At 35.8% G+C, this 14647-nt stretch overlaps 1 protein-coding gene across 2 annotated transcripts in view; it reads left to right on the top strand.

The window, feature by feature from the left end:
• LOC662555 (orexin receptor type 2) overlaps positions 1-14647 on the top strand; it is a 36910-nt gene that overhangs the window by 14820 nt on the left and 7443 nt on the right. For both annotated transcript variants that reach the window (XM_008201514.3, XM_968645.5), the window contains exons 3-4: positions 6026-6173; positions 11134-11358. In XM_008201514.3, the coding sequence (XP_008199736.1) occupies positions 6026-6173; positions 11134-11358 (373 nt within the window). The remainder of the gene's footprint in view (positions 1-6025; positions 6174-11133; positions 11359-14647) is intronic.

Raw genomic sequence — 14647 nt, 5'->3', positions numbered from 1 at the left:
AATTCATCCGGCATACAGTCCCAAGTTCGCTGAAAAGTTGGAGTTAAAGAGCGTTTTGGTGGGAAACGAACCGGGGAAGTCCCGGAATGTCGAGCTAGTTTCCTCATCTTAATTGGATATTATTCAGTGGCGGTAATTGTGTGATATTAATAAATCGTGTGAGCGTTTCCGGATTTTCATAATGCAATAAGTGACGCTACGATTTAACTTAGCAGGATATCTACCTGGACTCAGAATATTATTTATTTCAATAAGTCGTAATTAGTGTCGGTGTCATTATCTGTGATGAAAGACGTCTTACCTCTAATGTGCTTTAACAAGAGATTAAACAAACTCTAACTCTACTGCCGTAAATAATTCGAAAAGGAGAGCTTTCGCACGAAATCCGGTTTAAACCCGGCCTAGTTACTTCATTAATTGAAACAGAGTTTAAGGAGAGATATTAGTAAGAAGCTTCGCACCTTTGGAAACCTTGTGATAAGGACAACACGTCAAACAGATGCACTGATTGCCAGTAGGACTGAAATTAATGTTTATGATTAAATTTCGCGAATATTACTTGGTCAATCACTCAATCATCAAAGCCACATCCAAGCGATTTAGTATTCAATATTGACATATATTAGTCGAAATTGCGATAGTTTAAATATTATGACATAACTGTGTTAGCGCAGTCGTTGCGAATTTTAATGTGGAATTTTCAAGTTTATTCTAAGTGAAGTTTATTATGTGGAAGTGAGTGGAGCCCCGGTTTGTTACAACTTATCGAGAAACTTTGTTTTGATTATGACGAAACTTTAATTGGGTTTTAATTATCCACAGGAGACGATCGTCCAGGATCTTAAAAATTTTAGCGCCGTCTCGCGGAATTTATGGCTGACACCAACTTAAAACTCCACTTTTGATAATATAACCGGTAATGAGCTTTCACATCATTGTAGGAAATTTTCTGACTGTGAGCGGCCATTTTTACGACTCCTCCATTTTCAATTTTCCACCTCCACCTCAAAGACTGAGTCCGCTATTTACATAAAGCCAGGCTCCGAAAGCGATAAAAGTGCAAGAGCTACCTGTTACTATCAATAAAAACCACACGGTGCCTTCTTTACAATCCCTCGATCATAAAATGTTGATTTCTCCATAAAGCTCTTTCTCAAAGCCCAAATTAAGTACACATCGATGAATGGCTAAATACAGCCAAGGTAATCGATGCAAATCAGTTGAACAATCAGGCCACAACCGGAGTGTGTTTGACGTTTCAATTCTCCACAATCGTAAGGAAAATTTCATGAAGCTTCCTTGAATTAACATCCACCAATTAAAATGCTAACCAAGAGTCGAATTTTTTGCTGACTTTTTAATTAAACTTGTGCATCCAAATGTGCAGCGCCACTCTAAATAACGTGCAAGTTAATCCGACGTTCCTGGTCGTAGTTTGTATAGCACAAACTGTTTTTCTGTTCGAGGTAAGGGATCGAATTCGATCAAAGACAACGTGTTACCACAAAAATGGGTGGCTGGTGAATAAGGTGATGGAAGGTTATTTCTGGAGACGTTTTGGATCCCTTTTTCGCTAATTTACGCCCCGAGATGACGGAATTACCACTCGAAATAACAAGTTTCTGGCTTAGGGGTGGCTTAATTGGACGATTTATTAATATCATTGGTCTTGGGGTGGCTTAAGATGATTCGATAAGAGGGATTTTTTCAACTTTTGATTACCTCCACAAAGCCCATTATTTTTTCAAAGCGAATAAACTCGTTATCTATTTTTTGTGTTTAGAGACACAGTGTGAGAATAATTTGCATTTGTAATACCATTTAGACGAAATTGGATTATCTCGAATTTTTGTTTTAATCATTTTGTAGTTCTGCAACGAAGTAATCATGTTACTTTTCAATATTTTATCAATTTTGAAGCGGGATGAATTGCAACTAATGTATAAATGTCAGTATTCAGGAGAATAGAAGAGACGTAAAGGGCAACAGGTGGATTAAATTTAAAATGAACTTCGTCTAAGTTTCTGTATTAAGTGTAATCAAAGGAGAAACGAAATAAAATAAATTTCGACAGTCTGTTAAATGGAATCGTGACTGTGTTACCAAATTATCTGAAATGTCCAATGACCCAAAAAGCGATAAATTGTGCCTCGTTTTTCGTGAGGTTCTGTTTTATCGTCTTTGAGGCAATATACAGTGACAGGTGAGAAATATAGAAATTCATTTTTGTGTTTGCTAAATCTACTGTCTTACAATTCGTTGATCACAAAGAAGTGGGGTCAAGTGTGTCTCAAAAAGTCATCGGTCTTTTTTGCATTTGACTACCTACTGTAAAACGTCTGATAAACACTTACGTATTAGTAACACAGTGTTTATTTAAATGACTTAAACACAGTGACAATTTACTCTATAAGTCCTCCGAGCTGTAGAAGTGTTTTTATTATGGTCTTTATGTCCTAAACCCACAATAAAGCGCCGAGAAAGTTTTGAAAGGAGGTTGGGACGAAATTCTGTAGAGACTTAACGTCGCCTGTTCAGTTCTTAACTCATGAAACCATCAAGGCATACTTAACGTAAAGTAGCAAGCGACAAGTGTTTCCAGAAGGCCCGCTTGGTCAGTCCCGGGAAGTGCATTTCAAGTTCTAAAAATACACAGTCATGTTGTGTATTATGTATGAAAGCCTCATTCCGATTCCTCCGACACGTAAAAATACGATCGTCAGCTTTTGCTCTTAAGATATTAAAGGTGCTAACAGAGGAGAATGAGAAGTGAGACGCGAAGTCATGTATGAATTATTAAACTATCATCGTGAGATATGAGGCTGGCTTGTGAGCTATTTTTCGGGAGCTTGTGAGATTTAATTAAATTTCTTTTTTCCGAAGAGATAGTGTTACGTGTGATAATGGTGGAGGCGCCGGGCAAATCCAAATTTCTTTGCACAATGGCTGTACCACTCGTTGAGTTAATGCCGCATGCACTTCAGTCTTGTTCTGTGACTGCTTACGTTCACCTCCGACTTAAACTCGTCGAGTTTCAAATTTGCGAAGAGCGCTCTAATCGAGTTAGACGTATTTTGTAATTTCTTGCTTTACAAAACACCAATCGGGTTCCAATTCGGACTTATTACGTGCATTCCGTTGTGATGTAATTTCGAGATATCAAAAGGAAATTGAAACTGTCGCATTTCTGTTATTCATGATTCCAAACGATATTCCGAACTGTATCAATCAACGTAAAAAAACTCGAGTTTTCGGGTTGCTATTTCGAACTAATGACATCTAATGGCTCCCAACCGCGATCAAATTTACCAAAGTGCGAAACTCGCAACGACTAATCGCATCGGAATGAATTATTCACGAAGTTTTTTCACCTCGGTTAACCGAAATAGAAAAATCCAAGAAAGTTTCTCACAATTAGAATAAGACGATTCGACGATTACGTTGCCAGCTCGAGATGCAAAAACGCGGACTAAAATAGTTTCGCCTATATTTAGTGTTTCCCTGCTTTAGATTATTGAGCGTGAATGGCTGTTCGAGTTTCTTTTAACTCTGTTGTGATACAATCGATAGGCGTAACGCTCCAAAAGACACCGACAAATTGGACATTAGTTCTAGCGGTGTTTTCTGATAGGGTTGTTAGAGATGCGCCAATTTGTTACTTGTTACTCATTTTGAAATTACAAATGACGGCGCTGGCGAACCGAAAAAATGTCGCTAAGTTATTTATAGAATTTTTTATACCATGCGACAGGAAAAACATCAAAAGAATAATGTTTCTCAAGTGGGCGGTAAAGAAAACATTCGAAAAACTGGGTGCGCAAAAAATCGCAAATATTTTCATTCACTGGGAACAAAGCAAATTCGCCAAATTATCATTGGGTGTAAATATGCAAGTCTTAAATAAACATGTACAAAGTTAACAACAAATTTAATATCCAGCGTTTCAGTAACAAATTTAATTTGTTTGAAGCCTTGGGCAAAAATTCGCCTTTTGATTGATCGTCTAATTTATAAAAAGATAAATTTAATATTGCTTACGCCTTTTTATTTTTTATTGGACTAAACTTGTTTTTTAATATTTGTCATATTAAATTCCTCAGCTGATTCAGGTTTCTATCAAATCGAGGCAAAAAGTCCCGTTTGATTTTTATGGATAAAAATTTGCTTTGTAATAAAATGTAAACAAATACAAGACGTTTTAAATTAATTGACTGTATTTATTTGGCGAAAAATAGTCACTATCCATCGTTTCACTTGGGATGACCTGGTTAATAAAGTGGAATGGAAACGGAAAAGGTAATTAAGGCTTCTTGTTGATTGCAACAGACTGAAACCGGCGTGTTAATTGTCCTGTTCGTTACTAACTACAAATAGAAACCATTACGAAAGCATCGATTTTTATTAGATTTTTTCCGTCCCATTTTATAACCCTATCTAGAAAACTTTTTTAATGAATATCGAATTAAGTAAGCGAGAGGACATTGCAAATTCGAAATGAATAAAACCGTCGAAATGTTTCCCACCGATCGGCGGTTTTATTAAATTTCAACTTAAAGCAAACTCGCGAACTTTGTAAGAGGATGATTTCAGCAGTCTCACATGTTCAAGGTGTCGTCTGTTTATCAACTAATTCAATATAAATGCTTGGGTGAGAAGTGTCGTCGCACTTGTCTCGCATTTCCCTAATTATCAATCAAATATTCGGAGTCGTTTTTCACGAAGAATAATTCCGCACAATTTGCCTGTGACATCTCTACCCGCCTGAGCTAGACAAATTGACACACTTCGGTGGGTTTTTGTCATAAGTTCAGATAGCTGGGAGTGAGTGGATCCATCACGCAAATCCGTGTACCCTTATCAAGTTTTTCTATTAGTATCAGGTGCGATAAGTCGCATCCACTCGATTTCCGAAATAATTCAGTCGAAATGTTTGTGTGTTTTAATTAAAATACTTGGAGGAAATTTTTACTGGCGTTGAGTAAACCATGTGATTATTGAAATCGATTCGTCCCTCCTCTCGTTTTAATTTCTCGCTTTTAAAGGAAATTACGGAGTGTCTGAACACCTTTCAGTTCTCATACAAATTGATTTTTCCAACGGGAAGTCGTGCGCCAATTGGCTGTCCCCGAATCATGATTAATTGTGTCAACTCGTTTCGTAATTAATTAATTTTTTAAAGAGATTCCGGAATCTTTCATTAATAAAGAATGTTTACATTTTTCAGCTCGTTTAATCTTACAATATCAGGTGGAAGTGTTAATTTTATTAATAAAAAATTTCAATACACGTACGCTCGAATCTTGTTAAAAGTTCTTCGAAACAAAAGCTCTTTTAACTTCTTAATTGTTAAGAATCTTTGCTTTTTGAAAAGGCCCGGCTAAAGGGAATCCGTGAACACACAAAGCTTGCTTCTCAGTTAAAATGAAAGTAAGAGCAAGGGTAGTCTTATTCTTATTAATTAAAAATAATTACACGGGCAGGTTGCTCGCACAGCGACTGGAATCTGTATGGAGATTACATTTCCAAGCAAATGCACGTGCTTTTGTCATCAGTGCGTGAGTTTTTTTTAATTAACGAGATGACTGATTCAGTTTGAAACCGTGCCAGGCCCAAATCAAGCACCGAGGTGGAACAACTCAAACGTTTTTATCATACTACCTTGCGATTTCGTGACAGAGTACAAATTAGATAACGACGTACAGATCCAGTTTTCGTCAAAACCGAGCCAGAAGTCATTGAGCTTTGACTTAATAATTTCTGTCAAGACTAAAACTAAATGATTTTATTCACCTTGGTTTCGCTAATTAGTTTTGGCTCAGCTGAAGCCTTTTTTGCCTGGATGTTGCAGTGTAAACCCTTTTGGCCGGCACCGTGCTGATGCACTTTCCTTGCTAATCAACGTAATTAGCTCCTAAACGATCCCCGACTAAAAATGCGCTGTTAGAAATTAAATTTTAAGACGAAAGAAGTGACGTTAATAAAAGGTTCTTTCCAGGATTTTAACTAATTTGCATTTTTATTGCAGAGTGTATCCGTGACGGTGTCGGTATTAACGTTGACTTTCATATCAATCGATCGTTGGTACGCCATCTGCTTCCCTTTGAAGTTCAAATCTACGACTGGGAGGGCCAAAACTGCGATCGGCATTATCTGGATTGTGGCTCTGGCCTGTGGTGAGTAATATTATCTTTTCTGTGTTTTTTTCTTGTGATGATTCGATCCTTTCGAGTTGTATACATTATCCGAAAAATGTGAGCGGAAATTGAATTTGATTCAATCTAGTGAAAGATTTTAATGGAAAGTTCCAAAGGATGGAGCTTTTATATGTGAAAAGTGGCCGCTTGAAACCAAACCAATCGGTACAGAGAGATTTCTAGGGAGCTTCGTTATTATAGTTAAACGCAAACTCGAAAATTTCAATGTAATTTCACTGGAAATTAAACACACTGAAAAGTGATTCGCCCTTTCTTTGCAAACAAATTAAAAAGGCAAAAATATTATGTTTCTCGTGATCGCTCCGAGGCTGCATCCCGGTGTTGCAATTGCAAATTCGTTTTTTTCTGGCGACTAGACGGAATAAACAGGAAAATAAGCGACATTTCAAGACAAAGAAACACTCAGTCGTAAGATAAAAAAGCCAACAGGTAATCCTTTTCCTTCGTTCAAGATCCTAGCCACCCACAAAGGACTTGGTCCAATCTTTTCTTTTTCTCAAATCAATTTAATATAATTGGCTTAATTTCGCTCCAGTTCCATTAATTCAGAGAAACGAAAAGACTCAAAGGGAAAACGAGGAAAATGCAGTTGGGGTCGCATCGCATGTCATGGCGACTAAGCAAATAAAGGGACATCTTCGTACGAGAAAAAATCCGATAAGTGGCCACCTTTCGAAAAGAAAATGAAATTTTAGAGAAATGTGGCGACGGTGATTTATGGGGAGTCGATCCAACAGAGGCAAATAACACATGAAGGGTGTTAGCGTTAAGAAATGGCTGTCGAGGGAGGCAAGATGTAAGGCTGCTGGTTCATCAAGAATGGTCGGACAATGAATCACCAAAAGCGATCGGAAAATGCAAAATATAAAACGTCGCGAGCACAAATTTTTATAAATTGTCCTCGTTTTTTCAAATAAAAATTTTACTATGCAAACAATTGTGTTGCTTTCAAATAGACGGTCCTAACCGGGGTAATCATCCACAAATTCGCTCTCTAAGAAAATTAAATAATAAACCGGAATTGAAGTGGCATTTTTTCAATTTCCCCGCGACAGAACTCGGTAAACACAAAACAAGTCAAAAACGAGTGTTTCTCGTAAGATAATGAGAATATTTCTGCCGACAAAAAGAGAATTGTTGTGTTAATATTTAATCAGGCCACATCAAACATTTCGCTTAATCGCAAATTTCAACACCGGTGCAAATCTGGAGAGGTTAACCGGGAATTGGATGTTTATTTAATGCTTCAAAGGCGGATGACTAATACCCAACTATTTAGGAAAAATTGTATTGAAACTTTTCGGCTCGGGGTTTATGAATATTCAAGAGCGCTGGAATCGCTTTACCCAAATAAATTGATAAATTGCGTTCCCTCCGAATTAGGCGAAATGTTACATCCAATTATACCTGTGTCGGATTAAATCGATGGAAAATTTAACGAAAAAACTTTTCTAATTTTAGCCGAAACGAATAACCGGCCTTCTCAGGCTTTGTTAATCACAATATTGACATGTGTTAAATCCAGTTTACAAACGACGCGAAATGCAGTTTGTAGCAGATATTGCATTAGGATTAGGATTTATTACCTCCGGCTGCTTCGACGTAAACCACTGTTAATAGTTATCGCAACAACACATGATTTAATAGCTTTTTTGTTCAAACGCCTTTTTCTACCCAAGATTTTGTATAAAAAATAATGAACCTACAATTTACGAAGCGAAATTCCAAGGTGGGTTCATGTGTATTTGCTACATTATAATTATCATACTTTTAATTGAACCCATTGTTGTTAAGGTAATGAAAACAGAAATGTAGTAAAAATTCCTGATTATATTGTCAAAAAATAAAAAGGACATTAAAGAAGTTCAAATCAGTATTTCACATTCTTTTGTAGCATTAAATTTTGCTTGAACTATTTGCCCTGCGAAACTTTTTCTAGGACACTATTTGCCCACACTAAGGATATCTAAAGTTTAGAACGTGAAACGTTCCTGTCTTCGATAGTTCGATTAATACCGCCAGAGAGCGCAGATGTTCGATTACCGTGTATGTTTTCAGTTCAATGAATTAAAAAAAGAAGGGTTCTGTTTGTATACAAAATAAATTAATGAAAAAATTATTGTATTTGTATATCGGTTAACACATAGCAAATAAAAAAATACAGGTAGATAGATTAAATTGTCAAAAGACATAAACATAATGTAATAATAATAAATTTATCGTTTATTGTAAACTATATACAAAAAAACTTCATACTTTTACTAATATGCACTCTGCCCCATAGGTTTTAAAACCTGAAGCGGTCGAAGCGCAAATTTAAAGTTTTAAATAATTTTTTATCATGTTTTTCATGAAAATTTTGGTCGTCTGTTAAACTTAACATTTCTGCATTTTTTTAAGTAATTGATTGAAATTAATTTTTTGTACTCAGCTATTTCTACGGACTTTCCCGTACTGCAGTGTTTTTTACTTTGCAACAATGGCTATGGACATTTGATAGGTTGGTATCGCTCCGTTGAGATGGAAATGATAAAGGAACTAAATTATCAAACAAAATTTTTTTTGAGAAATTTGTTACAAAAAATATTATACCTAACTTGTTTGTAAAGCAGTCTCCCACATGAGCACTCGCTACGCTCGTGCAGCAAACAAAGTGCTCATGTGGGAAATTGCACTTTCCATACTCGTTAGATAAATAACTATAAAACGATTTGGCGCCGAGAGGGAATATCGCTCGAAGCGCCCTCATTTTTACTCTACTGAAGGATTTTTTTGGGTTACAAAAATCCTGCGGATTTTGTATCTCGTTTCGTCTCCTAAGTCATAGTCCTCCGTAGCCCACACTTAATATTTTGATTGGATACACCGTCAGATTATTGTTTGAGAGTGTTCTTTGCACAAGAAATTTCCGGTTGTCTGAATCTCAGGTAGCAATTGTGTTTGGATATTGCTTTAGGTGATAGAAGGTTTCGGTATGAGCCATTTCAATGTGCTTATTGAAGCATGTATTGTTTGCTTGTTACGTTTCCGTTGCTAATTTTATTGCAATTTCGAAAATTTAAGCAAACACTCGTTTATTAACACAAATTTAGATTTATGTCGTTGGTATTAAATACAAAGTTGGTGGATGTGTTGACATTCCTATGTGAGCGAATAATTCAAGCAGAAATATCGCTACATACCACACATTCCACATTAAAACAATTCAGTTTTATTTTTAGCCAATCTGCTTTAAATACATTTCGAAGGTGTCCACCAAAGCCGCTTGGACGGGCAATAATTGCCATAAAAAGGGTCGGAGTCGCTCCCAATTTCGGTTAAAAGCTGCAAAGTGCCTCTGAAATGCATTAGACACTGCATATTGCCACTAACAAGACCGTGGCATACATTAATTAGCTGCCAGTACACTTGATTACCTTCGCTAAGAGGTTCCGAGACAAAGACTGATTTGGGGTTTCCCCGAAAACGGGGGCCTGAAACCAGATCTTTGTGTCGCGCGATTAGAAAATCTCAAGTTGAAAATTGGGTTTGCGAACAATTTACTCGTTATATTGTAAATTACTGTGCAATTTCCGGGATTAAATTTGACAAACTTTGCTCCGATTCGAATTACTAGACTCATCAAAAGTGAGAAAATGGCTTAAAAAGTTCCACACCTAAGCCCAACTTGCATGAAATTAATAACTAATCGATAATTTGAGCCTGTCAAAGACGTGGTTTGTTTGGGTGATGCACATTTCGAATTTTTATTTCTGTTTCTGGTGTTCGACCTCAGCACAACGTGGGTTATAATCTCGTGATGAGAAATTCCCAAGTTTCATGTAACTTACACTAACATTCTATTAAGCGACATCATGTTGGAGAACTTACCACTTAACAATTTTCCTCAGACATACTCCGTAAATTACGAAATAAATTGTTTTCGCTACAATGACATTATTGCTTGGCGAAAAAATTTTGCACTTCAGATGAAGATTTATCTTTCTCTGAGCCAAGAAAAATGATGATATTAGGATAATCATGACGGAAATGAGAGAAATTTCCATTTATTAAGCAGCGAGAAAATATAAATCATATTACTGCGATAAAAGTGAATGCGATATTGCTCTAAATTTTTTCTTCACAATGTAATTATTCAGCAACGAAAAGGCTAAGTACAGAAGCTATTAGTTGCAGCATTACTAATAGGTTATTGATTTCGTTCGCTGCAAACTGGTCTGACAGGAAAAAATTAAAAAATTGACGATAAAATGAACAAATAAATAGAACAACAAAAAATAAAACATGGTTCAATTTCTGGTTTAGACAGTAAACGAAATAATGCTATTGATACGCGGCGTTACTGCATTTTACAAAAAACAATTGTTTGGAAATTTGTATAATTAAAAAAACAGTTTTGAAAACGGATAAAATATCAGATGCTTGAATGGAAGCCCGGTATTTTTTTGTTGTATTGTTCCATTTTACTGCATTCAGTACACATCCAAAAAATGCTAAATGTTGTCAGAAAGGAGAAGAAAAAAGGAAGTAGTTAATTTTTATTTACCGTTTCTTATTTGATTTGTTATCTGAAAAAAATATAAATTGAATGATTGTTTGATTGCGTCAACCATATCAAAATTCCTGCTAGTGATGCGACTAAAATATCTTGTAATGAAAATTCCGTTTATTTTTTGTAAAGCAGCGCTCGCCAACAAAGAAATTAATAACAAGACTCCGACACGACATCGAGTTAATCAAGCGGCCGATTTATCATCTCTCAAGTCAGGAGGAATGTAGCTTTTGCCGAAACTGAAACTCGTTTAATGACGCTTCATCCTCCCACATTTCCTTAATAAGATTCGAATATCGCGAAAAAGCATTTTGACAGCGACCCAATTCAAATCGAGTAAGGTTTGTTGATGACATTCTTTTACAGATATCCCGGAAATGATCTACGTGACGACAATACCCACCGTTGATGAAGTAGACACTGTGCTTTTGACCCAATGCGCCCCGACTTGGTCCACGGAAACAGACACGATTTTCTTTATATTGAAGATGGTTCTGTTCTATTTGATTCCACTGCTCTTCATGTCGATCGCCTATCTGCAAATAATCCGCGTGTTGTGGAAATCCGGCAACGTTCCGCATCAAATAATGGGTGAGTTTTGTGCATGTTTTCCGAGCTGTCTTTGGATGCGTCAACATTCAGGCGAGATAGTTTTGGTTTTGCGAACAAACAATTAGCGCAATTATCCGAGATTCCAAATATCAGAACAATACTAGACTCAGGTTCGCATAGTTTAAAACAAGCTAGTTGTGACACAAATTGTGTTTCGTAAAATTAAGAGTGGTCTTTTGTTATATTGCCTCGGGTAACAACGTGAGTTTAAGCTGATTTATGATGTAAATCATAAAAATATACGCCGTGTTTAAATCCGGGTTTAATTTAACGCTCAGCGTGAAAAAATTTCTCCCATCATTCGTGTTTTTCTCTGTTGAGAGTGTTTATAAAAATCTTAATGTTGTATTGATTTTTGTACCTTTAGAGATTTTGAAAACGTTATAAATAACCGCCACGGCAGAGGGTGGAGATTAGGACGGTTCGGACAAAGGACTAAGGATAATGATCGTCCCTTGAGCCAACGTTATTATATTTAAGGGATGTAATAAATCGGAAGATTTGGAAAATATTGAAATTGGCAATAAATCCCAACCTAAAAACAGTTGGAGTTTTCTTGAGTGCACCATTTTTCGTTTCCTTATTTCCCACATTTCATTATTCCTAGTATTTACTACTACTTCCTTAAAGAAACATTAGTAAAATAGAAATATTAGTAATCAATTTTAAAAAGAGGTTTGTAATCAATTTCTGTGTTCCCATAAAGTGGGAGAGATTCAAAAAATATTTTCCTCTGGTTTTATAGTGAATAAAATCCTTTTGAAGGCCCATTTTATTCCGCCCAATAGAAACGGGATATCAAAAGAACCGAGTTGCGATAATTGTCGGCCTCGTAACTTTTTTTATATATCATGCAAAGTCTCCCATAAAATGGCTTATAAAAGGCGCAAAGAAAGTCGTCTCATAAAGACACAACCCTGCACGAGGACTAAAACTTTACCGGTTATTAACGAGGCTTATACTTTATTTAAAACTTTCTCTCCTTTTCGATTTTCTGCCAATATTTGGACGAGAATAAAGAATTTATATTTCTGAGGCGTAAGTCGAGCACCATCAAATAAGTGCAATATCAGAGTATGTATGTCTATTGTGCCATATCAAATTCCGACGATATAAAATAACAATAAAGTTGTCTCATAAACTCAAAACATGACGTCTAATATTACCTCGGATAAATCGAGCGATAAATTTATTACAGTGACTGTATTTCCAAGACGTCATGTGTGGAATTACAAAAAATACGGAAACCAGACATTTGGTCAAATAAAATCATACACCGAAACACCAGAAACGAATATAATTTGCTTATTCATTAACGTTTGTGTTTATCGAATTTTTGGAAGTTCATGCCTGAAAACCCCCGTAAATCAGACGCATTCACCCAAAAGATTTTTTTGCCTTGCAAAGTTTCAAGATTTGCATTATTTTGTAACGAAAACCGTCAACCGAGGGTGAAAATAATTCATCAAGAGGGTAAGAAATTCCAAGTTTTGAAAGACACTTTCAGCCACTTTATTACACAATTAGCCCTGAAATGTGATTAATTGTTTTATTTCACTGACTTTTGGGATGAATGGCCACACCTGTCTAAATAAATTTCGGCTGCTTATTAATTCCAAGCCAGATATAATCAGATTTTAATTACATTCGCCCGGCGCATCCACCATTTTTGGCGCGACGTGTGTTTACTGCGTATTAAATATTCGTTAATAATGAAATTTTTTCGCTTTATGGAGCCATTATTTTGTCGAAATTATTCGTAATTCAAGAACCTTCAGTCTCGCCGCGTGATAATTAGTGTTTACAACATTGCTGGAAACATATTTAGTCGAAATACTTTCAACGAAACGTTCTATAAATTAAGAGCTAGTTTATTAGTGCTAGAAATTACAAATGAATGAATTGAGCGTGAGGATTTTATGCACCGACTTGCTAATTTCAGAACTTAATCTACTGCTTTATTTATTTATTTTATCAACTGGGGAAAAAGAGAATTTTCCCTCCAGTCACTAATTATGGAGTTTTCAGAAGCTTAAACCTGAAATTTTGCTTTTGACTTAAATCTTTTTCAACTTCTCGCTCAAATGTCCTCAAAGTTATTCAAAAGGAAATCTTTTGAAAGGTAAAAAATGATAAATTCAGAAATTTCCAATACGACGCTGAAAACGCAATTGAATAGATCACCCTGAATGGGTTCGAATTTTATGCTCCCATATCAAATAAAATTCAGGAATAAGCAAATATTTTCCGCAAGAATCCAGCGAGTCAGAAAAAGAAAACATCGACATTGATCACGGAAAATTCGGCAAACGCTAGGTTTTCCCGTTAACACTGCTTGACTTTCCGGGAAAACCGGAAGTGGTGGTGATACACCAAAAAAGCGTTATTTTCACACCACACAGTAATACTTTATGACAGCAGGAACAACCATTCGCGAAAAGTCGGCTAAATTAATGATCAGCGAAATTCAGAACTCCACACAACTAAAACAAGTAGTTTAAAACAACTTTACATCAAGCGTTAAATTTCAAGCAACTTTGGGATAAAGTGCAACACGGCCATCAAAATGCCATAAAGTGAATTAACGATCGGACAAATTACATGCCTAGTAAAAAATACGACGCAAAAGTGCCGATAAAGTCTTAGGTAGGGTTGTTCGCAGCCGATTTAAGTTTTTCATTCCATTTCCTTGAAAAATTAAATAGCCTGAAAAATGGACGTTTAATTACATGATTTGCATGCTAATGCGGTTACACGCACCGGCGTTGCGTGTAGATGCGTGAAATTGAAATTTGGACATTATAAATTAAGCAGAATAATATAAAACAGCAGGGGAAAGATGTAATAACATGATTAAATAAAAAAATGCGCACTTTAATTTTTGAAGCTTTCAAACTGCCACATTCTCAAGTAGTATTATTGCAGCATTTTTACTGCTAATAATAATTATTATTATAACGTTTTTAGCTAACTAGTGATTAAGATAGATTCGAATATTCATATTCCTTCCGTCTTTTGATAGAACACATAAAAATTGTTTCTGAAAAACAGAATTTTATGACTATTACTGAAACAGTGTTAAATGTGTATTTTTTGTATCTAGTGTTTTGTAACTTTTGTATATTTGTGAGCGTACACCAGGCACAGACCCGGTAAAGTTATATGAAACACCTTGTATTTATATTTAATGTAGTGTATGGTCCTATAATAAAGTTTCTTTAACTAACTTAAAAATCGATTTAGGTATTATATTTGATAAAAAATAAGT

This window comes from Tribolium castaneum, chromosome 3 (genome assembly GCF_031307605.1).
Source record: "Tribolium castaneum strain GA2 chromosome 3, icTriCast1.1, whole genome shotgun sequence".
NCBI lineage: Eukaryota > Metazoa > Arthropoda > Insecta > Coleoptera > Tenebrionidae > Tribolium > Tribolium castaneum.
The sequence above is the reverse complement of the archived record's forward strand: the minus strand, read 5'-3'. Positions and strand labels throughout refer to the sequence as shown.